At 60.0% G+C, this 21,597-nt stretch overlaps 3 protein-coding genes across 5 annotated transcripts in view; 2 read left to right on the forward strand and 1 right to left on the reverse strand.

The window, feature by feature from the left end:
* Nucleotides 1-9,622, forward strand: part of IPO13 (importin 13) — a 32,624-nt gene extending 23,002 nt beyond the window's left edge. The window contains exons 15-20 of one of the 2 annotated variants that reach the window (XM_075039276.1): nt 1,714-1,766; nt 8,087-8,153; nt 8,322-8,380; nt 8,507-8,596; nt 8,751-8,932; nt 9,049-9,622. In XM_075039276.1, coding sequence (XP_074895377.1) covers nt 1,714-1,766; nt 8,087-8,153; nt 8,322-8,380; nt 8,507-8,596; nt 8,751-8,932; nt 9,049-9,148 — 551 coding nt within the window. In that variant the 3' untranslated portion in view covers nt 9,149-9,622. The remainder of the gene's footprint in view (nt 1-1,713; nt 1,767-8,086; nt 8,154-8,321; nt 8,381-8,506; nt 8,597-8,750; nt 8,933-9,048) is intronic. The other variant, XM_075039277.1, reaches the window with a different exon arrangement.
* Nucleotides 9,623-10,167: 545 nt separating this feature from the next.
* DPH2 (diphthamide biosynthesis 2) lies at nt 10,168-12,716 on the reverse strand. The gene is made up of 6 exons (XM_075037586.1): nt 12,543-12,716; nt 12,340-12,452; nt 11,947-12,167; nt 11,115-11,753; nt 10,786-10,971; nt 10,168-10,689 (listed from the first exon to the last, which is right to left on the reverse strand). The coding sequence occupies exons 1-6, from the start codon at nt 12,696-12,698 to the stop codon at nt 10,559-10,561; spliced, it is 1,446 nt and encodes a 481-aa protein (XP_074893687.1). The 5' UTR covers nt 12,699-12,716; the 3' UTR covers nt 10,168-10,558.
* A 305-nt stretch (nt 12,717-13,021) lies between these two features.
* Nucleotides 13,022-19,784, forward strand: ATP6V0B (ATPase H+ transporting V0 subunit b). 2 transcript variants are annotated; one of them, XM_075039280.1, is made up of 8 exons: nt 13,022-13,154; nt 16,254-16,302; nt 16,772-16,855; nt 17,321-17,398; nt 18,009-18,078; nt 18,425-18,476; nt 18,891-19,081; nt 19,467-19,784. In XM_075039280.1, exons 1-8 carry the CDS (start codon nt 13,088-13,090, stop codon nt 19,491-19,493), a joined length of 618 nt encoding a protein of 205 aa, XP_074895381.1. In that variant the 5' UTR covers nt 13,022-13,087; the 3' UTR covers nt 19,494-19,784. The 2 variants fall into 2 exon arrangements, with proteins under 2 accessions (XP_074895381.1, XP_074895379.1); XM_075039278.1 differs by lacking the exon at nt 13,022-13,154 and adding an exon at nt 13,346-15,828.
* The last annotated feature ends 1,813 nt before the right edge of the window (nt 19,785-21,597 follow it).

Consider the following 21,597-nt stretch of genomic DNA (forward strand, 5'->3'; position numbering starts at 1 on the left):
AGGGCAGCAGAAGCAGGAAACCCCTGGGCGAGACTCTGTACTGCCGTGACAGCCCCACTTCTGCAGCAGGGCTGGGCGTTGCGTGCTGCAAGGGTCGAGCCGGAGCTCCAGTCCTGCTTGGCAGGGAGGCTGTGCTCCTCGGGAGATGCCGGGGCTCCTCCGGGGGCCAGCGCTGCTTGTAGTGGCCAGGAATCAAGCCCTCGCACGAGCAGGAGGATGTGTGTGTGAACATCTGGGAAATGACCTTTTCAGAGTCACTGCTGGCCACCGAGTCACCGCTGTGATGTTGAGGATGCTGGCATCCTCCCGCAGGGCAGGGGCCCCTCTTCGGCTCACTGCCCACCCTACAAAAAGCGAATGGGATTAGGACAGGCCCCTCCGCACCATGGCTCCCCTCAGCCTCTTGGTGACTTGCCCCATGACAGGGACAAATGTACCTTGGAGCTGCTGGCTCTGGTCCTTCAGCACCTCCATGTGCGGTCCCCAAGGGGTCTTGTCCTTTGCTCACAGCCAGGTGCTGGGTAGGGTGATGCCGTCCCCCCAGTACGAGGCTCAGAGCTCTCTAGAGAGGTGGGAGAGGCATGAGGACCCCTGCTTCATCATCGCGGCACGGTCCAAGCAAATCCCGCTGCGCTGAGGTGTCACTGGGGTCAGTGGCAAGCGAGCCGGGCTTACCCGGAGATCAGGTCCCTGCTTCTGCCAGCGGCGTGTGGATGCGTCTACGCTGAAACCCTTTTGGCTCGTCGCCCGGGGAGGCGGCGATGCCTCCGGGCAGCAGCAGGCATGTCTGCAGGAGGAAAGGGGAGGGGACAGAGCCCGAGCTGTGCCAACGCTTGGACACGAGATTTGCTCAGGCAAGCGGCTGTCCAGCTCGCTGTGTGCCCAGGACTGTGTGCTCCCACCCACCTCGTGGGTCCCCTTCGGTGGGCGACCGGCCCTGAGCAGGGCGAGCCCCTTCTGCTGAGCCCACGGGCGGCAGGAGAGAGGGGGACGCCTGACCCCACTGGGGACAAGACGCGTCTGTGCGCAGTCAGATGCCAAGGTAGGGTGAGTGGCGCTGGCATGGAGATCTCTGGGCACTGAGCTGCTCTCTCCCAGGAGAATGCTGGAGGGAGACCGAGACCTCCAGGAGGGTCCTGGACTCAGGGTCTCGGAGAGCATCTGGGAACGGGGCGGGAGGGTGACTGTGCCAGGGGCTCCTGAGCAGCTGGTGACAAGCATGTGCACGCCTGAGCCCGGCCGGGCCTGTCAAGCGTTTGCTGAGGTGTTGTCGTTCACTTGCAGTTATCTTCCAGGACCAAACGGTGCTCTGAAGACACCCGCTCAGTCCCCACAGTGCAAAAGCTCTAATTCTCCTTGTGGAGATGGTGCCCAGCTAGCCCCTGCTCCTCCTCCTCTTCCTCCCCAAGGACACGAAGATCTCTACCTTGGCTCTGCAGCACCCAGGTGCTAGCTGGAGACCCTGGGGCTTCAGACCCTTTCCTTTGCAGTTTCTTTCTGTTCTTGGGTTCTCCAAGTTTCATGATTTTTTGTATGTTTTGTTTCTTTAACTTGCTTCAAGCTGCTCATGTTGCCCATCCCCTTCCCCACACACCCCTCCTCCCTTACACTCCTGTTTTCACTTGTAAATTCTTTCTGTATCACATAACTATATGATGTTGAGTTGCTGTTTGTATGATTTTTCTCTTAAGTTACATCTTTATTATATTTTAGGGCCCAGGGATCATCCTGATATTGTTGATTCATTTATGCAACTCCTGGCACAGGTGTGTTTTAGTTTCTTATTCATTCACTTTCTGTTCTCTCTCTTTCTCTTTTTAATTCAATTTAAACCTATTTTTAGCTTTCTGTTGACAACGTTTTTTTCCTTTTAGTTGAATATCGAGTTTCTCCATCTGTTTCCGTGGAAGTTGAAAACAAAACATTCTCCTTTAGTTCTGGGTTCGCACCATCCCCAGGGCAGTGCCCTCCTCTGCAGGGCACCCTCCAGCTGCCACCCCCCTCGCCTTGCCGAAGCCGGCGCGGGGCGCTTGGGGCTGCTGCCGCGGTCACCCTTGGGTGACAGACAAATTAGAGCATTAAGTGGATGTTTTCTCACCCATTTACCTGCCCTGTGATGAGTCCTCCGGAGCGGGGATGGGCTGAGCTGGCTGCCTTGGCCCAGGGCCGGTGGGAGGAAGCCCCTGCCCGCGGTAGCAGGCAGCTGCCGGGGTTTGGCTCTGAACGATGCGCTTGTGATGGCGTCTGGACCTGCCAGGGTGCCACGCTGCCGCCCGCCCCGGCAGCCTCTCGGGGTGGTGGCAGCTCCTGTGTCTGCAACCTGGGAGTGCTCCCGCGCTGCTGGCTTGGTGGCACGCAGGGACGGTTTGCGTTGGTGTGGCAGGGGCCGCGGGCTGTCTGCAGGGTTGGGAGCTCGTGTCACCACTGGCAGTGGGCAGGCAGGGCCGGTGCTATGCTCTGTGTGTCTATACGCCTGTTGGGAGCAGCGGGAGCCCAGCACGCTCCTCAGCCCACCGTGGCCCTTGAGGGAGAAGCCCTGACGTCCTCAATGCACTCAGTGCCCCCGTTGGAGAGATATCCCCCGGCGCCTACCCAAAGGGTGGGTCGGTGGCGAGGAAGGGCCAGCAAAGTTGCTTTCTGCTTCATTTCTGTAACGATGAGAGGTCTGACCACGCGTGCTGGCTGGGTGGCTGTGCAGGGACACCCGCCAGAGCTGTGGCCGTCCTGCCCTTGCCGGCAGCCCAGGAAGGGTGCCTGGCACGTCCAGGTGCTAAGCTGTCGGCCCCCTCCGATGGCAGCTTGGCCCTCACAAGGGTCTTGCGGGATGGAGCAGGCGAGGGGGCTGCACCTTCCTCCCCCCCAGGCAGTGTCTGCTCCTCACGGGTCTCGCCTTGATGCCCAGACCCCGCTGAGACCCATCACATCTCGCAAGTTGTATCACAGCGTTTTCTTCCCTGCTTTTCCTCTTGAAAGACGTAATGTAATCAAGGTTATTGGAAAGCGTTCACAGCTTTTGCTGATGCTGGTTTTAGAAGCTGTGACCTTTTAACGAGGGTTTTGAACATGATGGGAGAATTGGTGAATGGGGTCTGTGCGTGAAGTTCATGGAGATGTCCTCCCCAGCTGCTCGGTGCTGGTGGGACCTCTGCTTGAGCACTGTGCCCAGTTTGGGGCACAACATTTCTGTAGATACAGACCAGAGAGCATAGAGAAAAGCATCTGGGAAGATGACCACCTTGTACACATGGTGAGGAGGAAAGGCTGATGGGAGCCTGAGGAGCTGCATGAGTCTTGGGGTGTGTAAAAGGTGATATCCCAGTCAGAGTGGGACAAACAGTCACGGAAGGAAATCATGGAACAGGATCCAGGTTAGGCAGTAGGAGATCTTTCTCAGAGCGCAGGGAAGCACTGGAAGGTCACTCAGGGAGCTGCTATTGCTTGGCGGTCTTGAAAGGACTCAACAAGCCTGTTGCTCCTGGAGGGCAGGTAGAGGTGATCCTGCTGGGGGAGGGTAGGGGATTAGGTGACCCTGAGGGACTCTTCCAAGGCTATTTGTTGTTTCTTTGGAAAGTGCTGAGTTTCTTTCTGGCTCGGGGCCCTTCTCTGTGTCTGAACATGGCACATTTGTGCTCTCTTGGAGAGAAAAGTGCATCCATGCTGCACTTCGATGGGCTGTGCTGTCAGAGCAAACGCCACCCATCCCAGCTGCTGGGAAGCTGTTACATGCTGCCCTCATGGGCAGGATCTGCAGGCGATGCTGGGCCAGCGTGCTGGCAGCCAGCCTGGTCCCTGGCATGCCGGTCTGCAGACAGTCTACGTCCTTTGGAGGTCCTGTTACGGGAGCAGCTCAGAGGCTCCTACCTCCATGGCTGCTCCACCGTGGATCACTGTGAGGTGCCTGATGCACTTGCCAGCCCGCTGCCACTCGCAGCCACTCAAGACCTGATGTTTTCCTAGGCTTTTTATTCCAGCAACCCCATGGAGACCAAAGGATCCCATGTTCTCTCCTCACGTGTAGGACTTGTTTCCTGCTCTTCCTTGGCCTGCCCCTCTTCCCAGACTGATGATCTGGCGGGGTGCTTTGAAATCCATCAAGAAATGGCCTTGCCATCCCTGCTTGACTCATTGCTCTCAGGACTTCAAGAGCTGTCTGATGGCAGAGGTGGGTCCAGCCAGTCCTCTTCCAGAGGACCATGCTCTGCGGTGATGCTGTTGAGTATTTGTAGATCCAAGGATTAAAGTCGGACAGAACTGCAGTTCCTTCAGATCCGATTTTCATGTGGCAGGGGCTGTGTTCATCCCAGCCTGCTCCGCCTGTGGAGCCCTTGGTGAAGGAATGCATATTCAGAGCAGCAGCGAGTTTGGACCCAAGAGTGTGTCAAGGTGGAGACTTTCCCACTTCCCTGACCGTCTGCTCCTGTGGTTGATGACCTTGGTGAAAATATCTTCCCTGTTTCAAATGTGTCTGGTTTCTCCTTGCCAGCAGTGATTTTGTCCTCTCTCTCTGCCAGCAAGTGCTCTCCTACCTTCTGATAACTCAGAAGCAGCTCCTACCTCCTGATATTTGCACATCTGCCCTCTGTCACCAGCTCACAGGGAGCCATCTCTCTGTGTGACAGGATTTCACTTGACTTTGCAGTATATTTATTTGGGCTTGGTTGCAGCCTGTGGGACTGCCCAGTTGGTGTGGCTGACCATTTTGCCACCATGTTAATTGGCAATCCACTCCTGATGATGGCTGGCTGATCACAAGAGCATGCTGGCTTAAACAAAATGTCTTGCAGGTGCCGGAGACCCTGGAGTTATTGTTACTACTCAAAGCTAAGTATAAAATAACCAGTCTGCTGTAAGGCTGCACAGAGCGGTGCTGGCACCCTTTGCATTGAGATCTGTCCTCAGCCGCTCCCCTCCCACCTTCATTGTGTGCTGGGAATAGCGCAGAGCATCGCTGCTGCTGTGCCGAGGTGAGCATCCCACCTGAAGGGGTGCGGGGCTCAGCGCCACCCGCGCAGCCGGAGCACCCGTGCCCAGGACCGCACGGCCGCGGCGGTTGGGGCTTGCACCTGGGTCTCTGTCTGCAAACCCAGGCAGGAGGTTCTGGTGTTCGGGAGCTCTTGCCCGCTCCCTGGCCAGTGGGTATCGCTAGTGTGCGTGCTCCCAGTTGCAGGGAGGATTTGGGGGCTCTCCAGCCTGCCTCCCTGCTGGTGGCTGCAGGGACATCCACCCATCCTGGCAGGGCTCCATGCTGGCACGGACCTTGGGAGCGCTGCAGTGACCTCCCCTGACCAGGAGACCAGGAGCAGACTGAGCAAGCGGGGCCTTGCCAGGCAAAAGATGGAGGACTGACCTGTGATGGCCCAGCCACTGCCATCCCCCACCTCCTTCCCTTCTTGGGCTGGTCCAGGCTGCACACAGCAGTCCTGGAGCTCTCCACCATTCCTGCTCCAGCCAGAGTCAGAGCCATGTGGAGGACATGGACTCGGCATCCCCTCTCCCCGTCAGGCAGGGGCTGACTGCTCCTCCCTGGCTCTGGTGTCTGGCCAAGCTCACGTGCCCTTTCCAAAGCTGGAGGCTCTGCTCTGCCAGGAATGTGGTCTGGGAAGAGGTGGTGGTGCCGGACATAAGGGCTTGGTCTGTGTGTTCTGGGGAGCTACAGGAACTGGCCGTGCAGCCCCCCCACTGTCCCCTGTCTGCTGGAGAAGTGGGGTTCAGTGTCCCTTCCATGCCTGCCTCTGAAGAGCTGGGCACAGAAGAAGAGCCTGCTCTGAAGACCTGCCTGGGGGTCTCCCAGCTGCCATGGAGAAGAACCCGACGTCCTTTCCATGCCAGCCTGCAGGACGACCCTCGCCGGAAAGCCAATGCCTAACTGCAGTGGAGGATGGGGTGGGACATTTGAAAGCATTTAAAGACCTGTCCCCATCCCAGAACATGTGAGCAGAGCTGCTCTGACAGAAGATGGGGAGGACAGGCTGGCAGTAAGAGGCCCCAGGGCTGAAGCAGGGTACTTGGTGCTGGGAAAGAGCAGCCGGACCTACCTGGTGCTGCTTGCTAATGGGAGAAGCTCCACAGGGCCCCATCTCGTGGGGGTAAAAAGCACCTGTCTACATTAGGCATGTGCACGTGTGCCCAGATTGGGGTTGCGCTCTGTGCTCCCTTGGCGGAGGTGTCCTATGGGAAGGAGCCTTTCCAATATTGGCACGCTTTCCACTGTGGCACTGACTGGAGAGAGGAGCAGATGCTGCAGCAAGTCTGCAGGAGAGCTTGGGGGCATCTGCCTGCCACGGGTCTGGTTTGGCTGGGAGAAGCACCCTGCAGGTAGGTGGCAACCTGAGCATGTTGGAAGACTCTTGTGCCAGCTGAACAGTCTTGCGGTGTGCTGGACTCAGGTTAAAACCAGCCCCTTGGATGGGCAGGGTAGAGAAACCTGCAGCTAGGTGGTATCACGGGAGCCAGCTGCCCTCAAGCAGCATGGTGCTGGGGGAGAGGCTCGTGGTCACTGCTGTGGAGCCCGCACCAGAGCCCCAGCGGGGCTAGTCTCCTATGGCTAAAACTCCAACATGTCTTGCAAGCATTTGTCTGGTATGGGGCTGACTTGACAGCAGCAGGCATGATGAGCGGATGTGTTTCTAAACCATTGCCCAGGCACTAGTTAGCTGCCTGATGTTGGTGCTAGCGTGTCAGGAGGGATGGTGCACACAGTCTGTATATACACACACAGGTAGACCGTGGCCCCTGATAACGCCTGTGAAGGTCTCCACTTGTATCTAGCAGGGAAGCAGGTCCCTGCAACTGTGCCATCTGCCCGGTACAGCGATGCCTTCGGTGCCCAAACCCAAGTCCTCTCTTGCAGCGTGTGATACAAAAGGTCAGAAAGGAAATGGGGTAACCCTGAAACCTGCTCCTCAGCTTCTCGGTCTCCAGCATATGTTCTCTGCACTGGGCAGATGGCTGTGGGCTTTCCCTGGAGAAGAAGGGGTGGGAAATAAGTCCATTTTGCTCCAAGTAGAGACCATGGCTGTGGGCAGATGGCCATGCATCCTGGGCGCTGCTGCCTGAAAGCTGTCCCTGCTTTCATCCCCAGGAGCAAGCAGGCTCAGAGGGCGGCATTGGCCCTGCACACAGCTCAGCCCAAGGGCTGCCTGCCTGGTATCCTGCTCTCCAAGCTCCAGACACAGCAGGGCCACTCCAGTGCTGTGGCTGCTGTCCTGGTGTCACAGTGACAGCAGGACAGGGAGCATGGCTGCCATCCCTAGTGCTGGTCCGCAGCAGTGGGCACGGTGGCATGGTGGGCAGGGCACAGATGTGACTGCCTTATGTAGTAGGGCTCGCTGTGGCAAGGCAGAAACTCTTCCCATGGAGTGGAAGGTGCAGGGTGAAACATTTCCATCCAGTAACTGCCCAGTGCCAGCCCAGGGGGGACCAAGCCACTGCATGAGGTGCCACAGCTCAGGGCGTCCCCAGCAGCAGCGCTTGACCCCCACAGAGGCCGGTGGGATCACTGTGTGGCAGAAAAAAAACCCCAAAGCTTTTCTGATCTCAGGTTTGGCTCAGGAACTGCCAAGCAATGTTGGCATCTCGTTGTCATCTGTGCCCCGGAGCCCAAGCAGAGTGAGCCGCTGGTCCAGTGTGGGGTTACTGCTCGAACCGGTTGCTGTGACCCCAGGGATGCCAGCATCTTCAAGAGGAGAGGAGCAAAGCACAGAGGTGGCTGGTCTCTGCTGGGCCCTGCATGGCTGCCCTTGTCCCGGGAGTGCTGCCGCTGCCTGTCCTGCTCTGTTGGGACAGGCGGCTTCTGTCCTGTCTCTGTGTCTGAAGCATTTGTGTGTACACCACTGTGGCATCTATCCTCAGGTCCTGGGGCTGGCGGTCCCTGAGCAAAGCAAACTGCCTGGCTGTTTGATTGACATTTTCTTGGGGGGGGAAAGTGATGGTTTCCTGCTGTACTGTGTGAATCTGCTGTTTACCATGAGTGTTCCCAGGTAAGTGTGTGTCCAGGCAGAGGCTGTCTGGGGCACTGGGTTCCTCGGAGGCTTCCTGGCTGCCTCTGCAGCGCTGGGTTTATGCTGCCTGTCTGTGTGCCTTGCAGGCTCTGAAAAGGAAGCCGGACCTCTTCCTGTGTAGCAACCTGGATGTCAAAGCTGTGTTTCAGTGTGGTGAGTACCACGGGCATGGGCACGCACTCTAAATCGCTCTGTGGAGAAGCCAGCCTGCTTCTCCTGCAGAGCCGGGCACAGACCAGCCAAGAGCTGGGGAAGCACGGGGCTGATTTGGGATGGCGTGCGGTGTTTCTGGCTGCTAACCTGAGCAATATCTACCTGCAGGTGTCCTTTCACTCAAGTTCCCCGAGGCCCCAACTGTTAAAGCATCCTGTGGCTTTTTTGTGAGTATTGTAGCATTGTGCAGTCCCCTGAGTGCTGGGAGGGAAGGAGTGGGGCTGCAGGTTGGGCAAAGGTGCTGCAGCCTGGAGCCAGCTTTGGCACTGAGCAGGCCGGACTCTGTGTTGCAGACAGAACTGCTGCCCCGCTGCGGAGAGATCGCCCCGGTGGGACAGGTCGTGCATGAGAACGGGAAAGTGCTGCTGCAGGCAGTGCTGGAGGTGAGAGACGCCGGGACCCTGGGCTGCCCGGGCAGCTTTGGGCTCTATTCCTGAGCAGCACCCCTGTGGACCCGGGGGCAGAGAGCCAGGCAGCGTGGGTGGGTACAGGCAGGGTGATGCCAGGGCTCAGTAGGGTCTGTCTGCTCTGTGACAGGGCATTGGTGGCCAGGCTTCCCGCAGCCTCATGGATCACTTCGCAGAAATCCTCTTTGCCTTGAACAAACACTGCTTCAGCTACCTGAGTGTCTGGATCAAGGAGGCCATGCAGCAGGATGGCTTCCCCTCGGCCCGTGTCAGCCCTGAGCAGAAGGAGACCTTCAGCCAGCAGATCCTCAGGTTCGTGCAGCCCTCCATGTGGTGGCTGTGCCCCACCTGCGGTGGGAATGACCCCTGCTCCTGCATGGCCTGGCGTGTCCCTCCCGATTCATGTTTGTCCCCTCCCTCTGTCTTAGCAGAGAGCGTGTGAACAAGCGGCGAGTGAAGGAGATGGTGAAGGAGTTCACCTTGCTGTGCCGAGGGCTGCATGGCACAGAGTACACAGCAGACTACTGAGCACCTGGCCAGGACCGCGGACAATTTGCCCAGACCAGCTCTTCCCCGCAAGGAAGTCCCCCCCCTCCTCCCCCCCCTGCTGCAGTACGGCTCATAGAATAACCCTCCACCTAGAATTAACCCACTCGGGACGCTCCTCAGCTAGATTTGGTGGCCGCATCTTGGTGTCAGCATCTTTGTTTCCCCCAGCATGCTCCCCCCTCGCAGGGGACAGGAGTGCCGGCTGCAGGAGGCGGCGACGGGGACGGGGGGAAGCCTGGGCAGGACTAACCCAGCATGGGCTGCCCTGCGCCTGGGCTACCAGCCCTTCTTTGGCACTTCCCCGTGGGTGCCCGTGCCCTGTGGCAGGGAGGCTGCCCCTGTGCCTGCAGCAGTGGCTGGCTGGGCAGGGGGGCCTCACCCCCTGCTCATTTGTATGTGTGTGGTTGGGAGGGGGGGGAGGCCCTGCACCTAATTATATTAAGAATATTTCTATGTTGTGGCTGTCATTATTGCGGTGCCTGGACTCTGTCTACCCCTTGCCTCTGGGGAAGAGCCTGGCAGAGGGTGTTAAATCACGGTTGGGATGCTTCAAAGAACTCCTGTCCCCCCTGCTTCAGGAGGGATGGCAAAAACCAGTCACCCCCCCGCTCACCATGCTCTCCTGCCTGGCATGGAGCAGAAACGGTCCTGCCCTACACGAGAGGGGCCAGACTCCATACCTGCCAAAAGCAGGGTCCACCCTGCAGCACAGGATGTGTGCACCCCACTTGTGTTCATCAGAGCAGGCACGGGGCTTGCTCATGCTCGGAGCCCTCTCCCCTTTGCCTTAGTTCCCCAGCCCAGCCTGCGAACATGCTTTCATTTCTGGGGGTCCCAGTTCTGGTTTTCTGTTCTCTAGGGCTGGTTTTAGCTGACGCACAGGGCTGCACTCCCCAAGTGGGCACCGTGATCTGTGTCTTCACTCTGGGACACTTGGTATCACCCCTGTCTGCACTCCTCAGTCCGTTTTTTATGCTAGAAAACACTTCACTTACAAGTCCTTTTCAATTCAACTTTAGTTAGCAGCAGTAGCCCACAAAAGCCTCGAGTCCTGGTGCTGTCAGCTCCTGTGAAGCTGTGACCTTTCCATGTAGGGCCAAAGCTGCCCTGGACTGGGGAGCCCTTGGAGGCTGGGTCTGGGCCAAGTACCTCTCCTGGCCTGGCTGCTGCCCCAGCCGTGAACTCCAGGGTGCCACGGGCATCCCCGAACACACACCCAACTCCTGCTCTCCCAGCGCGGCACTACTGGTCCAAGGCCGCATCCAGTGTGGGGCCAGCAGGTGGCAGGTCCGGACCCTTGTGAGACCCTCACGGGTCCACTCGGGGGCAGGCAATGCCTGGGCCCCCACACAGCCCTGCTCCTGGCTGGGTGCCAACGCTGCTGCCGAATCAGGGTTGCTCACGCCCCTCATCCTCATAGGCAATGGCAATCCCTCGTCGGCCCTGCACAGCCTTGGAGACCGGTGTCTGCCCCAGCTGCTGCTCCAGGCCCCGCCAGCTGCGAGACTCCAGGAAGGAGGCTGGAAGGAGAGAGAAAGGGAATTGTTACCAGGAGCAGGGAGACGGCACTGCCCCTGCACCGGGGCTCAGCCCCACCATGAAAATGAATCACGAACCAGCAGGGCTGATTTCCGCAAGGGCCCACGTCTGGTCCCTGCAGGCCAGGGTGGTGCTGGTGGGCAGCTGGGAAGCCGGAGGATCACAGAGCTGAGTGGTACGCAGCTCCCCTGTGATCAGTGAGATGTCGGGAACAGCCTCCGCTGCTGGGATGGCTGGTGGGAGCTCAACGTGTGCGCAGGCACCTGTCAGGAAATGGTCACGTTAGCCTGGTGCTCGCGTCTATCCCCCAGCCGGTGCAGAGCTGGGGCAACCACAGCCTCCAGGCAGGGGAGAAGGGCAGGACACACCCCGGGAGGGTGTTGGGCAGCTGGTTTCCAGCTGTTACCTGGCAGCAGGTCTCGGAAATCAGTGAGGTAGTTCCCTGTCCATTCGCGGGCTGGGTTACAGGCCAGCTCCAGCTCATATGGGGTCACAACGGGCCGGTAGAAGTCACTGGAGTCCAGCAGGGAGTTCTGAGCACAGGCTACCAGGACAAAGACATCCACCTCCAGGAAGTTGGCCAGCTTGGCGGGGTTCGGCTTCCCCACAGCCAGCGTGTAGCTGCGCTTGCCGGCCCGATGCAGAAGCTCCCGGAGGTGCTGCAGCACAGCCAGGTAGCCCACCACGCCGAGGGTGCCCACCAGGATGCCCACCACACGGGCATCCCGGGCCCGCTCCACCAGGTAGAGGCGTCGCATCAGGGCCCGGTTGACATTGAGGGTCTCGTGGCGGCTGCAGCCGGTGGCAGGGTCAAAGGAGCTGAAGGGACAGCGGTTCCAGGTCAGCATGAAGCTGGTGAGGGCTAGGCCCTCGGCTCCCACGTAGAACATGGAGCAGTCCTGCAACCCTCCTGGTGCCTCCACCAGGAACTGGCGACCAAACTGCCGCACCTCCCCAGGTAGCGCGGGGCCAGGAGGGTCCTCACACACCACCCTGGAGAAGACGATATTAGGGTACTCAGGGCACAACTGCTGCTCCAGCTCACCTGAAGGGAAAGAGGAGTGAGAACGAAACATGGCCACAGGCCTGTCCCGCAGAAGGCGGGACAGCAGATCAGGAGAGAGGAAAGGACAGAAATCAAGGCTGGGGACTGACTGCCTGCTGCTGCCTGTCCCCCTGGCAGCTCTGCAGAGCTCTGAGCACTGCCAGAGACCCCCTCCCTGCCCCAGAGCACTCACCCATCGCATGGCCATAGACCACATCGTTCAGCACCACCACACGGCTCTGCCGGTCGGGGTAGAGCTCCCGGAAGGCCTCTGCGCAACGCCCGATGTCCAGGGGCTGCTGCCCGAAGATGTGCAGCACCGGTAGCTTTCCGCAGGGGCTGAGGCAGGCCGGGCCGTAGTGCAGCACCGCCTCGGCACCCGCGTGCTCGGCGGCCACTTCGTCCACACAGCAGCTGCGGGGAGGACCCGCTGTCAGACGGGCTCTGCGCCCCGCAGCTCTTCCTCCTCCCTGGCACCGCCGGCCCCAGCCCGGGCAGCTCCGGCCCTCGGCCCTGCCAGGGCCGTTCCGCCCCCGTTCCTGCCCGCGGAGGAGCCCCGGGACACCCCCCGCGGCCCCACACCGACCTGCCGTACGTGGTGTCTCCCAGGACGTACATCTCGGCGCCCGTCGCCACCTCCATCCGGGCCGCCACCGCCGCCGCGTCCGCCAGGAGCTCGTCGGGGAACTGGAGGGCGACCTGGGGGGTGACCAGGGGAGGCAGGCGGTGAGGCCGCGGGGAGGGGCGGCCCGCAGCCCCCGGCCCAGCTCCACCCCCGGCCCCGCTCACCTTGCGGAACCCGCCGCCCCGCACGAAGGCGGCGGCGCGGCCCATCTCGTAGAAACCGTCGAGGTCCCCCCGCGGCGCCGCCGCCGCCGCCGCCGCCGCCGGGCCCAGCTCCCGCCGCAGCGCGGCCTCCCCGTCGCTGCTGAAGGCCGTTGCCATGGCGCCGCGGGGTCGGAGGTCAGACCCGCCACGCGGTACCCCTGCGCCCGCTTCCGGGCTGGGGCGCGGAGCCGGCCAATGAGAGTTCGGCACCGCCCCCTCCCGTTCTCGGAAATCCCGCCCCTGATAGAGCGGGGCCTATCGCGCTTCACGGCAGGGCGGAGCGGGGAAGGGCAGCCAATGGCAAGAAGCGCTCGTCGCGGTGCATTACGGTCTATGTAGTTCTCTGGCGGCTGTCAGGCCGGCCAGCCAATGAGCGGGGGCGGTGGAAGCGGTTACGCTCTTTCCGCTCGGGCGCTGCGGTTCCGCTCACGTGTCCCGCGCGGGTCAGGTGACTCGCTCCCCCCGGCCGGTCCGCTCGCTCCGCTCCGTCCCGCGCCGCTGCCGCCATGACGGGGCTCGCGTTGCTCTACTCGGGGCTCGGCCTCGCCTTCTGGACCACGCTGCTGGGCGTCGGTCAGCACCGGGACCGGGACTGGGGGCGGAGGGGCTGGGGGTCACGGGGCCGGGCAGAGGGGGCGGTGGGCGTGAGGGGGAGACCGGCGTTCGGGCTTGCGTCCGTGCTGGCTGCTCCCTTGCCGGAGGAGGGCTGGCGGGGGGGGCGGGGGTTGCTGTGGCGTGGAAAAGGAAGGCGGGGGTTCGAGGGGGTGCAACGGGGTCCCCCGGTGCGCTGAGCTGCTCGCGGGCAGAAGCAGGAGGGCTGGCCCGTGGCCTGCCATGGCACCCGGAGCGCTGCTGTGGGGCTCCTCATCCTCGATGTCACCCCCCCCGGTGCTTTGAGCTGCTCCCTCGGAGGGTTTGGAGCCCCAGCAGCGCTGTGTAACAGTCAGCTGCCGTTGGACGCGCAGCTTTCAGCGCTCGGAGCCTGTCCGGCTTGAGGAGTTGATTTGCTTGTCTGTGTGTGTGAGAGCGGAAAGGTGCTGGTGCCAGTCGAGGGTTGTGTTTGGATTTGGCGGATCAGGGGAGGTGAAGGCAGGCGCCCGGTTTTTCAGGCGGTGACAGTTGATGTCTCCTGGATGGAGGAGATCGCCCTCCTGCTTTGCCAAGCTGTGGCAGCATAAGGAAACGTGGAAGTTGGTCCGGATGATTGCAGAGCTGGTGCATGGTTGTGTTGCAGCCCAGGCTCTGCTGCTGATGGCATTGCGTTCAGCAGCGCTGAGGATGGATTTAATGCCCAAGGAGTAGTGGGAAGATTTTGTGCTGGAGCTGCTGGTTATTTCCTCTTTCAGCACAGAGTGAAGTGACCGCGAGCCAGGCAGAGGGTAGGGAGACCTTGTGTCACCTCACCTCAGCGTTTGGGTGAGGGGAGAGACGGAGTCAGAAGCGAAGGGTGTCTCACTCCCTCGTGTTTCCAGAGCCTGATGAACCCAGTGCCAGGCACAGGGCTGCCTTACTGGGCTTTCTGAATCATGTGGCTCACGCCAGCACAGATGCATGCTGCAAACTTGAGACTGTCGGAAAATCTCGACAAACTGAGCCCAGATGCCCTTAACTTCCCCTCCCTGTTGCAATCCCTTTTTTGGGGAAGGCATGAGCAGGAAACGGTCTCGCTCTGCGCAATGTTGCGGTGGTGCCTCTTTGTGCTTTCCCTCCTTGTCCTGAGCCCTGCTTTGGTGCTCCAGTCTTCTTGCCAGAAGCAAGAGAAGACTCTTTTCTGTCCTTCTGGCTGCAGGGCTGGGAGCCAGAGCTCACAGGAAAGCGTCCTTTGCCCTGTTTCTTTTGTATATGAATCCAAGGCTACACCTGCTCTTGAAGAGATGGAAGGTGCCCTGAGGATCTGCCCTGAGCTGGTTGTAGCTCTTCCTTACCACTCCTGGGGAGTGGGGGCAGCTGAGGCTGGCTGGGTTCAGTTTCTGCTCTGCCAGCCAAGCAGCAAAGCCAAAACACAAGTCACAGACCAGCCAGGCCCAGCACCACAGAGATCATCCCTGAAGGTTGCCAGGCGTGTGGGCTGGGATGTGGCCTCCCTCTGTGCTCCCTAGCTGTGGCGGCACCGTTCTTCATTTGCGTGTGTTTCTGCAGGGAAGCAGGGCACCTCGATTCTGCGGGTGGGAGGAGTGACCAGCATTACCACTTCCCATTTCAGGGCTGGCTTGCCTGGCAGTGCTTGTATGTTCTCCCGGTACACAGGGTGCTGAGCCCCGAGTTGCACGCGGAGGCTTTTATCCCATAGGGACAACAGGGACATCTCTGCTGTGAGGCTGGCGGGTCTCCCTACGCTGCAGCACTGAGGCCCTCCCGTAGGATAAGTCCTCCTGCGACCTGGGGCACGCAGTCGTGCCCCTGTATTGCTGCCGGGCACATTGCTGGCTTGCCATCACCCTCTGCCTCCAGGCTGTGACTCTGGGGAGAAGGGAGCAGCGGTATGTGTGCAGTGACCTCTTTGCTGCTTTTAAGTATTTCAGAAGCCTCCACTTTCAACTTTTTCCCAGCCGTACAGTGGGTCCGTGTCACACAGCCAGTGGCTCCAGTCAGTAGAGCCTGTCCCTTCCCCCTCTTTATCTGGTGTGAAACAGACAGTGCCACACTGCCTGTGCTTATCTCTTCCTTAGGGCCAGGTCATCCTCTCTTTTCCAGCTGCACACCGTGAGGCATGCAAAGAGCAAGTGTCTCTTCTGGTCTGCAGCCATGTTTCCTGCTCACAAGCTCAGAGCAAGGCTGGATTTCAGTGCGAGCACCTCTGCGTGTGCTTGGGCTGCACAGGGCTGCTGGCTGTGACTCCCAGCTGTGATTCAACAAGAGAGAGGAGCACTCAGGGTACAGCAGGGCGAGCTGTCCTTGTAATCCCTCCCTAGAAAGGAAGGGCTTTTCTGGGTTTCTCAGGGCTGCGCTTTGGTGTCTCCTGCCTGTGTTGGAGTACAGATTTCTCTGGAAATAACTAACTCTGGGAGAAACGCTGAGGACAGCAGGCACATCTTGGAACGTCCACAGCCTTGGAGAGGGGAGTGCTGGGGGGCAGCTGCAGCTTCTGGTGTTGATGGGCTCCTGGTGAGCCGCACAGACCCTGGTGAGATGGTGACGGAGCAGCATGTGATGGTCAGTCAGGGCACACAGCATTGCTCCTCTCACCTCCCCTGTGAGAGAGAAGACCTCACAGATGGTCATCCGATGCCGTGGCTCTCCAGTGGAGGTGAACCATTGGGTGTTGTGGATGGAGGTGGTGCTGGGACACAGGGCTGTGGGTTGCCCTTGAGCCCCTGTAGCCCAGTATGGCCTGTGCGTGCTCAGCAGGGTTAGGGAACAGAAAATGGGTGCAACAACCACCATAATCCTCTTCTAGGCAAAGACTGAGATGGGGTCTGGGAATATCACAAGTCTGGGCTGTCTGTCCTGCGATGATGTGGGAGTGTTGGGATCACTGGGAGGGGACTTTGCGGGGGGCACCCTGCCCCACAGCTCTACATGCCTGAGCCAGTACTCCCAGTAACCCTCCTACGTACTGTGCTGTGCCCTGGGGCCTCTGACCCAGGGCTTCGCAGGTAGGGGAGGAAATGGCAACGCTGGGCTGGTAGCTGGTGCCTGTCTGAAGGTTCCCATGTCACTCTTGCTTTCCAGGGATCTGCTACACAATATTTGACCTGGGCTTCCGCTTTGATGTGGCCTGGTGAGTTCCCTGTAAATACCGGCATCCTCAGGACTGTGTGAGGAGGTGGGCAGTGTTAGTAGTGCCTGCAGGGAATAGCACTCGCTTTTGAGCGATGGGCAGTAGTCCCTGCATCGTAGAGCAGCAAGAGCTACAGTGAGCAGGGCCTCTGCTCCCATGAGGTGGGATAGATGCAGCCCGTGTGGCTGGTTCCATACAGGGTCCTGGTGCAGCCATCACTGCCCTTCCCACCCCCTCTCCCAGCCCAGGCTTCACCTTCACAGTGAGGGTTTGGGAGGAAGGTCTTGGTCCATGCGGGTGAGGGTCCTGGGTTGCTGGCTGGCAGAGAGAGGCTCTGGTGTCCCACTGTCTGGCAATGCCCAACCCATCTTGGGCTGCATGATCGGGTAGGGGGGTACCTGTTTTGGGGCTGTGCCCCATGACTAGGGGGGTTCAGTCTGTGTGCTAATTCGGGGCACTTCCTCTCCAGGTTCCTGACGGAGACCTCACCCTTCATGTGGTCCAACCTGGGCATTGGCCTGGCCATCTCCCTATCCGTGGTGGGAGCTGCCTGGTGAGTGGGGCTGGCTCTTCAGCGGGTTCCTGCTGTCCCACCTCGGTAGCTGTGTACACACTGTGGTTTCCCCACAGGAGGGCAGGGGCAGAACAGTGTGTCCGTGAAGGGGTGTGGAGCTCTGTGGGTCACCACAGCAGTGAGGCCAGGTTGCTGGACTCCGGGGGGGTCTAGGCAGACCACCTTGCAGCCTGCAGTGGCAGTGGAGAGACAGGGATGTCCCTGGCTCTCTAGAAGCTGTACCCCTGAGTCCAGGCCGTGCAGTGGTGGCTCTTGTGCCCCAGCAGTTCTGTTGGTGTAGGTGGTGGAGCCTGGGACCACTTGTACCCTGGGGGTGGACAGGCTAAGTCTGCAGTGTCCCCCAGCTGCATGCCCAATTCTTTGCTCAGCTGGAAGATCCTGGTTTCCCTATTGAATCCTTCTGCGAGTGCCAGACCCTCCACCAACCACCCTTGTCTGCCACAGGGGGATTTACATCACAGGCTCCAGCATCATCGGTGGTGGAGTCAAAGCCCCTCGGATCAAAACCAAGAACCTGGTCAGGTAAGCACAGACCTGGGGTTAGTGCTCATGCTGCGCCTGAGTGGGGCAGGTCCCAGCCCAGTGCAGAGGCTCCTGTCTTGCCTCTAGCTGGGTGCTGCTGGCAGACCGTTCCTCACTGACCTGCTGATGCTCTTTGCTTTCAAAACAAAGAGCCCTAAAGGAGCCAGAGCGCTGCTTTGAAGAGTCATTGTGTGATATCATGCAGTGAATGAGCCCAGTGTGCTCAAAACAAACACCCTGAGATCACACTTCCTGACCCAGGCGAGGGTTCCCCTGGCCAGACCTTGCACAGCCCTTCCCTGAAGGAGCAGAAGGGGGCTGGTGGAGGGCAGGGCTCCCTGGGCCTGCTTCCCACAGGGCCATCACAGCTTACTTAGGTGGCACAGCATGACCAGCACCCAGCTTTCATGTTTGGCAGCTCCCCCTTGTTTGAGAGGAAAACAGTGGGTAGGCTGGACTGCCTTTCCACCCTTGGCAGCAGTGGGACAGGGTCAAATGTGGCTGTGGGTGGCTGCTGGCTGGCTGGCTGGCTGGGCATGAAGTGGCGGGGGCTGCTTGGGGTGGGGCAGAGCCTGGGACACTGTGCTCAGACTTTGCTTTTCTCCCACAGCATCATTTTCTGCGAGGCTGTGGCCATTTACGGGATCATCATGGCAATCGTCATCAGTAACATGGCTGAGGTATGGGAGGACCTGGGCTGCCCTGCCAGCCCCGCGCCGCCCTCAGGGCCACGGTGGGGATGGGCAGCTGGGCATGGGCCAGTGTTATGAGCGGTGGCCCTGTGGGGACTTTGGACACTGTTGTGCCCCTGAGAGTCCCTGGGGTGATGGTCTGTGTGGTGGCCCCTGTCCACGCTGAAGAGTGGGTTGGGGGAGCATGCACAAGACAGGTGTCATGAAGCCACCCAGGGACATGGAGTCAGGGACCAGTTCTGGCCAAAATGTGGCTGCCGTATCAGGGACAGGTACCTGTCCCAGAAACCAGGGACTTGCCACTAACCCAGGCCCTGTGCTTTCCTTCTCCCAGCCTTTCTCTGCAGTCACTCCAGAGGCGATTGGAGCCAGGAACTACCACGCAGGTAAGGACTGCTCGGTCCCTGGTGCCAGTCGGTGTGAGCATTGCCACACTGTGACCTCCGCCTTCTGACCGGCAGTGGCCTGCTGCAGGTGTCTGAAGGCCATGTGACTCTTCTGCCAAAAAGCAGCTTTTTAGTTAACCTTCTCGAGGCCCTCCTGCACCCAGCTGTGCTGTGCTGCCCAGCAGCAGCACTGCTCCTCCCTCAGGCGGCAGCAGATTGCTGTCACCTCTGCTGGCCTGGCGCTGCGGGAGCTGGGGCGCACCTTGGAGTGGTCCTGCTCCCCAGACAGGAGGATGCTGCTGGTGCTTGGCAGCTCTGGGTCTTCTGTCACCTCCAGGCAGAGCTGCTGCAGCATGCCTGGGGTGCAGGTAGAAGGGGTTTACCCCCTGCTCTTGCACTTTTCCTCTCTCACAGGTTTTTCCATGTTTGGGGCTGGCCTGACCGTGGGGTTATGCAATCTCTTCTGTGGGGTCTGTGTGGGCATCGTGGGCAGCGGGGCTGCCTTGGCTGATGCCCAGAACGCCAGCCTCTTTGTCAAGATCCTGATTGTGGAGATCTTTGGCAGTGCCATAGGGCTGTTTGGGGTCATCGTTGCTATCCTGCAGGTACCTTCCTCCTGGGGCTACCAGGCTTATGTGAGCACCAGATGCCTGTCACCCTGGGTGCTCTTCAGCTCCAGGGAGACACACCTGGGCTCCAGCACAATCCTCTGCATTGGTATGGGGAGGCTGCTCGCAAGGTTTGGGGTGGCACAGCTCTCCCCACAGCGTACCGTGCCTATTTGCAGCAGTGTGAACTCTTTTGATGGCCCCTCTGAGCAATTGTCACAGACGGTGTCACCTTGGGTGCAACCTGTGTGATGCTCATGTCTTATCGGTGGGGCTGATAAGCTGTCTGCAGCTTCTGGACTGTCCCGGGGTGCTTGGGTGGGACTGGGGTGCTGGGCTGGGGTTTGCAGGGCACGGCCTAACCTCTCTTCTTTCTTTCTAGACATCTAAAGTAAAAATGGGCAACTGAGCCCTGTCGCACCCAGCCTGTTCCAGCCTGCCCCAAGAGGTGCTGTATATACTTATTTAATGTTTCTAGCCTTGATTGGGGCGGGAGCTGCCCGGCGGCGGGAGTGCGGCTGTGTAGAGCCCCATCCTGCCGATCAGTCGGCCCCTCAGAAGAAACAAATTTGTGTGAATTCTGCCCCCAGTGGCCTGGGCCAGCCCGTGGGGCCCTGCTGCTGCTGCGTGTTCCCGGTGTGTGTAAAATCGACCACCAGTGCAATTCTGTGTCCGTGAAATAAATATGGTTCTCGTCCAAGGATGGAGCTCTTCCTCTGTCCTGCGCATGCTGGGGAGGCTTGCAGAGAGCAAGTGCTGATTTGGGCTGACCCCTTGCTTGGAGATTCCCCTCTGTGCCTCTGGCAAAGTCCCTGTCCTGCCCCAGGAGCCTGGTGGTGCCCTCCCTGTGTGGGGTTAACCCTGCTGCCTGCTCAGCCTGCAAGAGGCTGCCCTCTTGGGGCTGTGGGAACACTGGAGCTCTACTTTGCAGCCTGGAGCAGGTAGGAGGCTGCTGGAGCAGGCAGCAGGCAGCTCAGCGCTGCCTCTGCCAGGCTCCTTCCAGCGCTGGCGCTGCCCCATGCGAGGCGTGCTGGAGGCACAGGCGCAAGCTGGTTTGGGCCTTTCAGCTCCCATCCAGGTAGCCTAATGCAGAGGGAGTGTACACTGTGTCCGTAGCCCCACTGGGCAGCTGGGCAGCACCAGAAGGGCAAAGGAGCAAAGCTTTTGCCCCTCTGAAGGCTGTCCTCCAGCCAGCAGCTCCCTTGTGTGACTGTTGGTTGGGTGCTGCTGGGTGCTGGGGCTCTCCAGTCTGCAGTGCCCCTCTGTCCCAGGGGGCCCTTGGCAGAGGTCCCAGGGGTGGGGATGCTTTGTGCTGGCTCTGCTCCCCTCTCCCTGGCTGTGGGGAATACAGTGTGGAGAAGCCGGCTGTGGACAGCTGGGCCTGCAGCTCATCTGCTGCTTGGGGGAAGGGAAGAACAAGGTCCTGCTGCCTCCGCTCTGCAGAGAGCGTGGAGCCAATGCTTCTGCAGTCTGCTGTATCCAGCAGAAGGCCCTCATCCTGCTGTGCTGCCAGTACACCTTTGTAGGAGAAGGATTAATCCCCTGGTGCTGTTAGTGCTGCGTCAGAGCGGATGCATGCCTGGAGCTGCCCATCTCTCTTCCCATCAGGATGCAACAGGCTGGGGTAGCAGTGGGACTGCTGGAGCCAGGGAAGGGTTCATGCCTGCTGATTTTTTGCCCTTGGGCTAGGGCAGCTGCATCTGCACGGCGCCTCTGAGCTCTGCCAGTCTCCTGGCTCCGCTCCGCATTATCCCGTGCATTTTGGGACAGCAGTGTGTTTCAGCCCTGGGTGTGGGAAGACTGCTGGGGCAAACCAAGCCACTGTTCCTGCTAGCTCTGCTGGATGTCCTCTAGGGCTGGAGTCTGCTGCGACGGGAGCTCCGTGTGCCCCACGTAACAGCAGGGACACAAGCTGGGCCCTGCCCCCTCAGAAGAAAGGGTGTCAGGTGTGGGCAGAGTTTTGCCTGTCCTGCGCGAGGGCTGTACCCTTGTCCTCTCGCATTGCCGCTGCTGCAGGCCAGAGGCAGCTGAAGCCCCTGGGAGCTGCAGGGCCATCTCGTTGGACCCATGCTGAACTCATGGGGCTGCATTCAGGAAGGAGATGCCTGGGCTTGGAGAACCTGCACTGGTGGTAGAGAAGCTGTTCTATGGGTTAATCATCTTCCTGGTTAACACCTGTCTTGAAAGACTCACCCACTTGTCTTTCGGGGATGGGTCTCGCCCTGCCCTACCTTGGCTTGATAGAAATCCATCCACTGTCAGAAATCTCCCTCTGCGAGGTGCTTTTCTGCCCTCCAAATCCCGCCTGTGTGTATCACAGCTTTGGCCGGGGAACGGGCTCCGGACTTGCTCACAGGGCCCTCGTGAGGACACGAGACCCGCCAGGGCTGGTCTCAGGGTGGCCCATGGCCTGCCTCCTGCAGCCACTGGTGGCGAGGTGAGCATGCCCTGCGCTTCCTTGTTCTAGGCGCGTCTGCTTGGGTTCTAGGACTTGGCTGTGCTAAATACCTGCT

Source organism: Buteo buteo, chromosome 10, assembly GCF_964188355.1.
Source record: "Buteo buteo chromosome 10, bButBut1.hap1.1, whole genome shotgun sequence".
NCBI classification, from domain to species: Eukaryota; Metazoa; Chordata; class Aves; order Accipitriformes; family Accipitridae; genus Buteo; species Buteo buteo.